Source organism: Myxocyprinus asiaticus, chromosome 4, assembly GCF_019703515.2.
Source record: "Myxocyprinus asiaticus isolate MX2 ecotype Aquarium Trade chromosome 4, UBuf_Myxa_2, whole genome shotgun sequence".
Lineage (NCBI taxonomy): Eukaryota > Metazoa > Chordata > Actinopteri > Cypriniformes > Catostomidae > Myxocyprinus > Myxocyprinus asiaticus.
Window position 1 is genome coordinate 1,516,030 of NC_059347.1, and position 12,636 is coordinate 1,528,665.

At 43.1% G+C, this 12,636-nt stretch overlaps 1 protein-coding gene across 1 annotated transcript in view; it reads left to right on the plus strand.

Annotated features, from left to right (window-relative positions):
- The first annotated feature begins 3,590 nt into the window (after positions 1–3,590).
- Positions 3,591–12,636, plus strand: part of spra (sepiapterin reductase a) — a 30,428-nt gene continuing 21,382 nt past the window's right edge. The window contains exon 1 of the mRNA XM_051690064.1: positions 3,591–3,976. Coding sequence (XP_051546024.1) covers positions 3,682–3,976 — 295 coding nt within the window. The 5' untranslated portion in view covers positions 3,591–3,681. The remainder of the gene's footprint in view (positions 3,977–12,636) is intronic.

Consider the following 12,636-nt stretch of genomic DNA (forward strand, 5'->3'; position numbering starts at 1 on the left):
CTGTGTTAGTTTAACAACACGTACAGTGTCCAGCAGAGGGAGACACTGCGTTAGTTTAACAACACGTACAGTGTCCAGCAGAGGGAGACATTGCGTTAGTGTCCAGCAAAGGGAGACATTGCGTTAGTTAAACAACACGTACAGTGTCCAGCAGAGGAAGACATTGCGTTAGTTTAACATCACGTGCAGTGTCCAGCAGAGGGAGACATTGCGTTAGTTTAACATCACGTGCAGTGTCCAGCAGAGGGAGACATTGCATTAGTTTAACATCACGTGCAGTGTCCAGCAGAGGGAGACATTGCGTTAGTTAAACAACACGTACAGTGTCCAGCAGAGGAAGACATTGCGTTAGTTTAACATCACGTGCAGTGTCCAGCAGAGGGAGACATTGCGTTAGTTTAACATCACGTGCAGTGTCCAGCAGAGGGAGACATTGCGTTAGTTTAACATCACGTGCAGTGTCCAGCAGAGGGAGACATTGCATTAGTTTAACATCACGTGCAGTGTCCAGCAGAGGGAGACATTGCGTTAGTTTAACATCACGTGCAGTGTCCAGCAGAGGGAGACATTGCATTAGTTTAACATCATGTGCAGTGTCCAGCAGAGGGAGATTTACAGTGTCCAGCAGAGGGAGACATTGCATTAGTTTAACATCACGTACAGTGTCCAGCAGAGGAAGACACTGCGTTAGTTAAACAACACGTACAGTGTCCAGCAGAGGGAGACATTGCGTTAGTTAAACAACACGTACAGTGTCCAGCAGAGGGAGACGTTGTGTTAGTTTAACAACACGTACAGTGTCCAGCAGAGGGAGACATTGCGTTAGTTAAACAACATGTACAGTGTCCAGCAGAGGGAGACACTGTGTTAGTTTAACAACACGTACAGTGTCCAGCAGAGGAAGACACTGCGTTAGTTTAACAACACGTACAGTGTCCAGCAGAGGGAGACACTGCGTTAGTTTAACAACACGTACAGTGTCCAGCAGAGGGAGACATTGCGTTAGTTAAACAACATGTACAGTGTCCAGCAGAGGGAGACACTGTGTTAGTTTAACAACACGTACAGTGTCCAGCAGAGGAAGACACTGCGTTAGTTTAACAACACGTACAGTGTCCAGCAGAGGGAGACATTGCGTTAGTGTCCAGCAAAGGGAGACATTGCGTTAGTTAAACAACACGTACAGTGTCCAGCAGAGGAAGACATTGCGTTAGTTAAACAACACATACAGTGTCCAGCAGAGGGAGACATTGTGTTAGTTTAAAACTACACTATGTAACATTTGGCCCTCAAGCGGTTAAAAAATAAAACTGCATATGTCTTGCGGAAGAACATTGTTTTGGTTGTGGTTCGGCACTGCTCCTCTGCGCAGATGAATGTGCTTCGAGGCATCGGTGTACACAAGGACACAGGACATCTTATCGAAGTGAATGGACAAATAAATAATGAAAGAAAGGAAAAGGCGGATATCCGAAAACCCCTGGAGTTGCGAGTTCGAATCCAGGGTGTGCTGAGTGACTCCAGCCAGGTCTCCTAAGCAACCAAATTGGCCCAGTTGCTAGGGAGGGTAGAGTCACATGGGGTAACCTCGTCGTGGTCGCTATAATGTGGTTCTCACTCTCGGTGGGGTGAGTTGTGGGTGGATGCCGCAGAGAATAGTGTGAAGCCTCCACATGCGCTATGTCTCCGCAGTAATGCGCTTAACAAGCCACGTGATAAGATGCGCAGATTGATGGTCTCAGACGCGGAGGCAACTGAGATTCGTCCTCCGTCACCCGGATTGAGGCGAGTCACTACGCCACCACGAGGACTTAGAGCGCATTGGGAAATGGGCATTCCAAATTGGGGAGAAAAAGTGGAGAGAGAAAAAAACTGTAAGAAAATGCAAAAAGTCTGTCACGTCTCTATGGATATGGCTGCCACTAAAAATCCGATTTTTTGCATATCCGGATTGTTTCCAGATGAGTTTTGATAGTCTGGACAGCAAAAAACCACATGAAATATATTTTTCAGAATCTGATTCAAAGCACATCGGGAGGTGGTTTCAAATGCGATTGAAATCTGATTTTTTCAGTTGCGTCTCAGTCCGGACGCTCTGGCTGCTCAAATCAGATTTCAAATGGTCTTTTGCGTCACTCTTAACGCGACACACAACGATGACGTCAAAAATCGGTGACTGCAGCACGGAACATCACAATATTTACCATTATTAATCATTAATATTTAGCGACACTCCTCCGTCGCTGAGTTTTTCTTGTGCGACGGAGCAGTTCTGCAACGCGACTGGACAGGGCGCTTATTTGGAGAGCGAGATGATGCATCTCCATTTTTCCCGCATCTGTTTTGAAAGCATCGTCACGTGGGTACGCCTGCGTCGTTACCAAAGCAACCCCTGCAGATAGGTTGGTTATGTCTGAGCGCGCTAATCTGATTTTGATCACTTGCAATTAATAGTGCAGACAGTCTGCCTGAAAAGATCGATTTGAGAAAAAATCCGATTTGCCTGCAGTCTGAACATAGCCTGTGAGCGTCATTTCACAAAAGCAGTGCCTTTTCCATTTCAAAATGGTGAATTTTAATGTAACTTTCTGTACGGTTTTAAATAATGCATCAGACAAAGTGTTAATAAATTGCACTCTGCCATTTCAAGCTAAATTAGAAATGTTGACATATGTTGGGGAGCTATGCCTTTAAAAAGTAACAGGGTTGACAGTTTAGCCATTTATCCATTAGCCTACTAGATTTACAGGTATGCTCATGACACTAGGAGGTGTTTATCGCCATTGTGCAATATCTAATACTTTCATATTTGTATTAATTTAACAAATCCCACCTCTTCTGCCACTACATTCCCGTGCACATAACTGTATATCTGTAGATAGCATATTTGTAAAGACGTTATTCTGTCCCATTGTGTATTTCTCTATATTTATATTTAGTGTATTTTATTATATTTTATTTTATTATCTAGGTCCTCTTTGCACTGGAAGATTCTGTTACCAACACAAAAAAAAAAATCCTTGTGTGTGTAAGCATACTTGCAGAAAAAGCTAATTCTTATTCTAATTAGAGAGAGAATTTAATGCTGATGTCTTTACAAATATATACTTGTTAATTATAAGTTGTTTTCTGTACAAAATCATAAAAAACAAAATACAAAAAACTTGAGACGATGGGTTGTGATGGTAACATGGTTGACATAATTTTGGGGACACAACTTTTAATCTTTAAAAAAATATATTATATATATATATATATATATATATATATATATATATATATATATATATATATATATATATATTGAGAGAGAATACATTCTAAAAACTAGCTTTTATTTAAATGTATTTTAATCAAAATGTGCGATTAAAAACACTTAAGAATAAAGTAAAGTAACAGGATTTTTGCTGGCATGTTAAGAAAATTGCCAATAATAATATATCGTAAACGCTGGGATTAACTATTGTTAAAGTAATTGTTTATGTTAATAGGGAACACAAAAGCTCTGATTTTGCGGAATTACCCTTGAAACTGAATTTCCACCTTAAAACGGGGCGTGGCTACGCCGCTCTTTCCGGGGGCGTGTCTAATCGATTCACACACTCATCATCTCATTATTCAGCGTGCGATACTTGCTGTAGAAATCAGTTTTAATTGGATCTGTGCGTGTCAGACAGTGAGATGAGCTTCGGTAAAGCGCTGGTCATCGTCACCGGAGCGTCTAAAGGCTTTGGCCGGGCTCTGGCTCTGCAGATAGCGGCTCGTGTCACAGCGGGTTCGGTTCTGATTCTGGTGGCCCGATCCGATGATAAACTGCAGGAGGTAAAGACTCATTTATCCCGCGGTGATGCTGGACTCACAGTGCGCTGTGTGACGGCTGATTTAGGCTGTAAAGAAGGTGTCGAGAGAGTTCTGACAGAGATCAGACACACATCATGCGCAGATATCAACCAGCTGCTGCTCTTCAATAACGCAGGTAACACCGTTTAGGAAACTTCTCTCTTCATTCTGATTGATAGACGGTCATAATTCATCAGTTTCCCATTGAGTGTATACTGTAGGGGAGACTGGGGCTATAGTGGTCATACGAGGAATAAAAAATAAAACCTAAAATTAACCATTAGAGAACGCTCTTATTATGTTTTCACACAAAAACTCCCTTGCAACGTTCTGGGAACATTAGTTCCCTTACGACTCAGTACACTTGACATTGCGTGCTAATGCCTATGGGAGTGTCTTACACGACCTTGTTGAAACCTCTCTTCAATAACGCTAATATTCTAATATCGGCTATGGTGTTTGAGCCCCATCTGTTTTGGCGTGGAACTGTCTGCTTTAAAAACAGGTGCACATACACCATTTCCTCAGAATTTCTTTCTTCAAGACTGCGATCAACTCTTGTCTAGAAGCCCTCTACCTTCGCTGTCGATATACACAAGTCAGTGGGCGGAATCTTCGCGGGAAGACTTTCCGCTCCCCTGCAGTGCTCCGGCGAACATCACACCGCCTTGTCGATTGACGCTTCGCTGGTGAACAGGCCTCAGCATCCTGATTCGTGTATCCTTACAAAGCAATTGTGTATTGTTTGTTGTATATTGTGTTGATTATATTCATTTATATATCTAAAAGAGTCACTTACATGTTCGCGTCTTTTTAAAGATGTTGTTCCATAAGTGTTCCTTATGCGAGAGACACATCCCGCCATCAGATCAGCATGAGAGCTGCATTCACTGTCTGGGCCGCGCCAAAGCAGAGACAGCTCTCATGGAGACATACTGCCCTCACTGCGAGGGCATGAGTCTCAAGATGCTTCGTTCGCGAATCATCCTCATTCTGAGGGCCGTGAGGTCGAGCAGGATGACTTTGAGGTGGTCCTTGTGGCGGCACACGCCCCGCGAGCCCCTCAATCTATCCGAAGACATGTTTTCCGATACGCTATGTGCGAGAAAAGCTCCGACCTTCTGAAAGAGTGGGCGGCCTCATCTCGTGCAGCGGTTCTGACGCTGGGGATAATAATGACGAAGTCATGTCTCTCGTTGCATCAGGTGAGTGGTTAGTGGATGATTCTGGTCCGGGAAAAGCTTACTCAGCGGCAGGACAAGCTTGATCTGCACTCCACACAATGGCGGTGCTCCAGGTGTTTCAAGCTCCTCAGGCAAATGGATGCATGGCTTAGATCCAGAGACATTCAAAGAGCTCTGCACCACTACAGACTTAAGAGCTGCATACCAAGAAAGTCATTGCGCAGGCCATCAGCAAGTCCATGGGCAATCTGGCAGTTCTGGATCAACATATATGGCTGATCTTTACAGAAATTAGTGATAAGGAAAAAGCCACTCTTTTGGATGCTCCAGTGTCTCCAGCTGGCCTCTTTAGTGGCTCTGTGAATAAAGTTGCTGAGCGTTATGTCACGATTCAGCAGCAGTCACAGGTTATGAGACACTTTATGCCCAAATTGAGTACATCACAGCCGGTTCGCCCTCGCTCTGTTTCGAGCCAGCGCCCGACTAAAAGCCCCATACCTGCTGCCTCACCGGCACCTGCGTATCAGCACGTGTAGCAAAAGCGCTCCTGACAGGCACAACCCTTAGAAGCGGAAAGCAGAGCCTGCGGTTACCTCCGGGTCTGCTCCAAAAAAGGCTCGGTTGGAGACACAAAACATTGTTCCCCATCTCCCTACTACTATTTGCCGGGAAAGGAATATTGTTGTTCACAGTATTGTTCAAAATGTTGCTCTGTGTCTTGCACTCAAATAAATGCAATAAAAAATGCAATAAGTGCATGAGATGCTCACATTCTGAATAAATAGCCTTTTTCCTCTTCAAAGCACACACATTATGCGCAACCGCTTCCCTATCGTGAGCGACGCATTATATCATATGGTAAACAAAACAAATTGCCCTCCGTCCCATTACGCGGACGCGTGGCGAGCCCTAACGGGTATTTCAGAAAGGGTGCAAAAAAACGATCGAACATGGTTATATGATCCAATTTGCATGCCGGCAACAGCGATCTGTCTTCCACAGTTTCACCCAAAGATGCGCCAATGTTACGAGCCAAAATACACGATCTCATCATGAAAAACACGATAGAGATTGTGCCAAATTGTCTAGCACAAAAAGGGTTTTACAGCCTTTTAAATTGCGCACCCATAAAGCACCCATTCAAAATTATTACTCAGAAAATATCTTATCGCACATACGCCCACACGATTGGTTTGCATCGATAGATCTGAAGGATGCGTACTTTCATATCCAAATTGTACGACATCACAGGATGTTTTTGAGATTCACGTTCGAGGGAGCAGCGTATCAATTCAAAGTCCTGCCCTCTCTGGCTCCTCACACATTCACAAAGTGCATGGATGTGGTTCTTGCCCCTCTGAAACTGAGCGGCGTACGCATCTTGAACTACCTCGACGATTGGCTGTTACTGGTGCAATCAGAGGCATCTAAACAGCTTGGGCCTCAGTGTGAACTGGGCGAAGAGCTTGCTCTCCCCCAGCCAAAAAACTCAACTCAACGAGTGAGTGCATTCAGACCATTCTACAGTGTCTGTCTCAGTTCAAACTGGGGAGAACACTTCCACTGAAGCTGTTTCTGAAAGCATTGGGGTTTATGGTGGCGGCATCCGCTGTCATTCCATTAGGTCCCTTACACATGAGACCTCTTCAGTGCTAGCTGAAGCACCGTGTGCTACGACGTGTTTGGCACCAAGGGGCATGCACATCACTATATCCCGCCGCTGTATAGCTGCTTTAGCACCATGGACAGCTCCTGCATTTTACTAGTGAGGTGTCGTGCTGGGGCAAGTTGTAACGCGGTGCCTAGAGCTATTGGCTGTATTTTTAGCCTTAAAGGCTTTTCAGTCAGAAATAGCAAACTGTCATGTCCTGGTTCACTCAGACAACATGACAGTTGTGGCATATTTAAATCGCCAAGGTGGAATTCAGGAGACTTCATCCTCAAACAGTATTGAGGATTTGGGAAATATTCGGCAAAGCAGAAATCAATCTATTTGCCTCAGTGGAAAATACCCACTGTCCCCTCTGGTACTTGAAGTCCCAAGCCCTGCTGGGAGCGTGCGCAACGGCACACAAATGGCCGGCGAAATGCAAATATGCGTTTCCCCCGATATGCCTGATTCACTCTGTCATATGTAGTGCCTGAACAATATATCGGTCAGCCGATATTATCGGCCGATATTAGCCTTTCACTGATATATCGGTATTGGTGTATATGTTTACCGATATATACCGATATGAAAACTTTTTTCAGAAAATATAATGTAGAAAACAATGCTTTAGAATTGGTGTCATTACATAGTTTGTCCAGTAGAGCGCGCTCCGACTCCACTGTTTACAGAGCTGACTCTGTGCTGACAGTGGCTGTGCAGACAGGGCGGAGTTGAGCTGTGTGTCTTCATGGTACGTTGCTAATTAGTTTATGAAATACATGCTGGAAAGTTAATAAACAATGACCCCATCATTTTCCCTTTTCAATATTACTAATATAACATTAACCCTGTCCCTGACAACCATGTCACTCATGTTTATCTTTGCTATTGTTTGCTATGTTAGCAAGCTATAGTTTGTCAGTGCAGTCAGTAACATAGCAGATTGAATGGTAAACATTAGAGCATCTTTTTGCAGCTCAGCAGACAACGGTGCGGTGGTGGATTGTGTCTGTTGAGTGTTGATTTCACGCTATGTTATTACCTAGTTGGTGAGACACAATGCTGGAAAGTAAAATAAACAACGTCCATCTTTTACTCTCTGTGACAACGAGCTTATAGCTAACTAGTTAATCATGTAGCTACTTTCATTGTTGTCAGCTGAGTGGAAGCTAATGAGTAAACGTATTCACCAACTGTTTTGTTCAGGATTCATAGTTTGGTCCCCTTCAACTGAACAATTCCAGTCGTTGCATTTACAAAATGTAATATTTAAAAGTCTGGTTTTCCACCGTTGAAAGTTTCCCCTGAACTTGTTTAGCCAAATGCAGTGTAACACCGCTGCCACTGTTAATCTCTTGACTTGGCAGTATTAATATAGTCAGCATTTGACTGATACTAAACAGTACTGATGTTTATTTAGCTATTTATTTTTATTTATTCTTTATTTTAATGGTCAGCATTTGACTGATACTAAACAGTACTGATGTTTATTTAGCTATTTATTTTTATTTATTCTTTATTTTAATGGTCAGCATTTGACTGATATTAAACACTGATGTTTATTTAGCTATTTATTGTAGTTTTATTTATTCTTTATTTTCTCAGTGTTCATTTCTAGAATTTGTTGACAATGTATAATAATGTCAAATATTCTTTGATAAAAATATTTAAGAAAGCAGCCACCTGAGTACCTTTGCATAGTCATATCGGTGCAAAATCCACATAGAAAAGGTCTATTTTCATTCCAGCTCAAAAATTAACTATATCGGCTACCATATTGGTAATCTGTGAATTTTCCTTCTTTAAAATCGGTTTCGGCCTCAAAAATCCCATATCAGTCGGGCTCTAGTCATAAATGTGTAAAGTCCGAGAGGCGTGCCAATATATAAAGTCTGAGAGGACAAAGAAACGTTTCTATTAGTTACACTGAAATGGCCCAACCAGCCATGGTTTCCGGAAATGATAGAGATGCTATACAGCTCACCGTGGGAAATACCGCTGAGGAGGGATCTACTCTCTCAGGCACAAGACACAATCTGGCATCCCCAGCCCCAGATGTGGAACCTGCATGTGTGGCCCCTGAACGGAGCACGCTAGACGCACCAGAACTGATGCATTCGGTCATGAACACCATTTTACAGGCCAGAGCGCCATCCATGAGACACCTCTACGTTCTAAAATGGAAGGTCTTCACTGATTGGTGTCTCTCACATGGCAAAGACCCTGTAAACTGCCCCATACATGAAATTCTCATATTTCTTTAAGAGCGATTAGACACAGGACTCACCCCGTTGGCGCTCAGTGTATGTGGCAGCTATATCTGCGTATCACTCACATGAAGCCGGCGCCTCTATAGGCAAGCATGATTTAATCATGAAGTTCCTTAAAGGAGCAAGACGATTAAACCCACCTCGTCCAGCTACAGTCCCGACTTAGGACTTAATTTTAGTCCTAAATGCTCTCACAGGGCTCCCCTTCGAACCTTTGGACTCTGTTGATTTGCGCATGCTCTCCGTTAAGACCGCACTACTGCTGGCTCCAGCCTCAGTAAAAGGGGTCGGTGACTTACATGCACTATCAATTGACAATTCATGTCTGGAGTTTGGCCCCGGTCTTTCAAAATCCACTGTCAAACCCAGGAAAGGCTATGTGCCTAAGGTTTAACCACACCCTTCAGAGCACAGGTGGTTCACCTTCAAGCCTTCTTCCTTCCATTTAATTCGGATGAGGAACAATCCTTGCATTTGTTATGCCTGTGTGGGCACTGCACGCATACGTTGTGCGCACATGTCAGTTCAGACTGTCTGATCAGCTCTTTTATTTGCTATGGAGGACGCACAAAAGGAATGTCCATCTCCAAGCAAAGACTTTCTCACTGGATTGTCGATGCAGTTACCCTTGCTTATGAATCGCAGGGTAAGACTTGCCCAATTGCATTATAAATAAACTCCCTTCCCGACTGGGTTCGTGAGGGGAGTTAATTAATACTATATGACTATAGTTCATATATTCATCCTGAGTGCTTCCCTCCTGGCCCAACAAGAGGATCACTCACTGTGGCATACTCTTGTTGGTCGCCGTCCCACGAGACTGCGGCGTAATGCTTCCTTTCTGGGAGGTTATGTCATGTAGTGCGGTGTGATGGGATTCTGTTCCCCGTATGTGCTAATAAACGCAATGTCAAGTGTACGGAGTCGTAAGGGAACATCTCTGTTATGTACGTAACCTCGGTTCCCTGAGACGAAGGGAACGAGATATTGCGAACGCTAGCCGCACTACAAGGCTCAGAGTTCTTGAGGTACGAGCGATGCGCTCCTTGTTCTCAGTCCGAAATTCCGAGGAAATGGTGTTTGTGCACCTGTTTTTATAGCGGACAGTTTCGCCCCAAAACAGGCGGGGCTCAAACACTAGAGCCAATATTAGAATAGAGAGGTTTCAACTAGGTCGTGTAAGAAGGCACTCCCATGTGCGTTAATAAACGCAAGGTCTCGTTTCCTTCATCTCAGGGAACCAAGGTTACGTACGTAACCGAGTCGTTTATGGTTATAAAAAAAAAAAAAAAAATTGTCCTAGAACGTTAGGAAGTGGTGGTTCCCCCAAAAACTAACCAAAGAGGAACCATTTTTTTTCCTTCCTAATTTGGAATACCCAATTCCCAATGTGCTCTAGGTCCTCGTGGTGGTGTAGTGACTCGATTCAGTCCGGGTGGCGGAGGACGAATCCGAGTTGCCTCCGAGTCTGAGACCGGTAATCTACGCATCTTATCACGTGGCTTGTTGAGCACGTTACATCCACGCACATCTCGCCACGCGCCCCACCGAGAGCGAGCCACATTATAGTGACCACGAGGAGGTTACCCCATGTGACTCTACCCTCCCTAGCAACTGGGACAATTTCGTTGTTAAGGAGACCTGGTTGGAGTCACTCAGCACACCCTGGATTCAAACTTACGACTCCAGGGGTGGTAGTCAGCATCAATACTCGCTACCCAGGCCCCCTGGTTTTTTGTTTTTTTTATGTGCATTTGCAACAATGACAATATGTAGAGAAAAACAAGGCAAGCAATACAACAAATTTAGAAGATATAGTATTAATATGAATAATAGTTGGTAACACTAGGCCTGTCTATCTCTCTCTGCTTACGATACGAAGTGGGCAGGGCCAAGGGTGTGATGATGCATGTTGTGGGGTGTGTAAATACAACTGAGCAATGTCTCGTGATGTCACGGACACAGTTTTCAAAATGAGATGTTTCAGAAATGTGGGATCTATAAATGCTTTTTAGATTGGGGAGGAAGTTTTGAGTTTTGAAATGTACAGTGTTTTTATAGTGTAGTTACCTCTTATATGTCTAAATATCAAGGAAAATTTGATTTTCCATTTCATGACCCCTTTAAATGCAGAAATGTGAAGCTTATAATTTTATAAAAGCACTTCTATAACTTTACACAGATGCGGTGATTTATCACAGTAAAATCATGTTAACAAGCATATTGTCGGGTTAAGCCCCGAAGGGGCGAAAGACCCCTATTGTTTTCATTAGTTTTCTTCTTCTTCTTCCACTCTTGAGTCTATGGCATCCCATAGAACCGCTTGCGGAAAAGTTATGAAATTTGGCACACAGATAGAGGACAGTCTGATCTGTTACCACAGCAAATTTGGCATCGTTACCTCAAACCCTCAAGCACCACCAACTTCCAAAATCTGCACTCACGTTTCTGTTAATAACTTTTGAACCATGAAACTAAATTCTTTTTTCCTCTGATTCCTTGGATTCAATTGCACTCTGACTTAATTTTTCCGGCATTTTGAATTTTCTGAAAAACCTACTTTTTCGAACTCGTCCTAGGCCGTTTGTCCAATTTGCACGAAAATTGGCCTGCATCATCTAGAGGCACTCATGACAAAATATTATTCACAGAATTTTGATAAACCATACCGTTTTCGAATGCCGCTTCAACTAATTCGACGAAGAGCACGCCGAAATGGACATGAGGGTATATCTCCATAACGCTTTAGCATATTCATACTAAGCTTATTATTTGTCATAGGTACCATAACTGGTGCCTGCTCAGTTTTGGAACAGTGCCACCAAGTGGTCACGAGATATGGAAAAAGCACATTTTTTCTTATAACTTCTGAACAGTTTGTCATAAAATCATCAAATTGGTCTCATTAGATTCAGTGGGGTATAGCAAGTCCAACGATATGAAACATTCCTATATCAGCCATTTTGGATGTTGGCCATTTTGAATTTATATATAAAATGCTGTATTTTACGAACGACTTGGCGTATCGTTACGAAACTCGGTATGTGTTTTTGGCACCATACTCTGAAGGGACTCAAGTTTCGGGACAGCGCCACCTTGTGGTCAAAAATTATAATGCTATTTCTAAAAATGCTAATAGCCATTGGACTCCTTTTGCCAACTGTCATGAGACTGGTCTTGATAGATTCTGTAGTTCATGCCAAGAACAATGATACCAATTATGTCATGATCGAGGAAACTTCCTGTCCACCATTTTTAAATGTTTTGAAAACCTACTTTTTCGAACTCCTCCTAAACTGTTTGTCCGATTTGCACGAAAATTGGCCTGCATCATCTAGAGGCACTCACGAAAAAAAATTGACAGAATTTTGATAAACCATACCATTTTCAACGAATTCGACAAAGAACGTGCAAAATTGAATTTGAGGCTGTTTCTCTGCAACGCTTTGAGGGATTGGGACGAAACTTGGTACGTGTCATCACCATTAGGCCTTGAGATTACCTGCAGTGTTTTGGCACACTGCCCCCTACTGGTCAGGAGATAGAAAAATGGCTGTTTTGGCTTATAACCCTTGAAAGCTTTCCTGCATGATAACCATCATGCCCAGATACTACCTGAGCAGTTTCAGAACAGTGCCACATACTGGACAAAAATTCTAAGTAGCAGCTATTTTTAGTTATTTTTAAAATT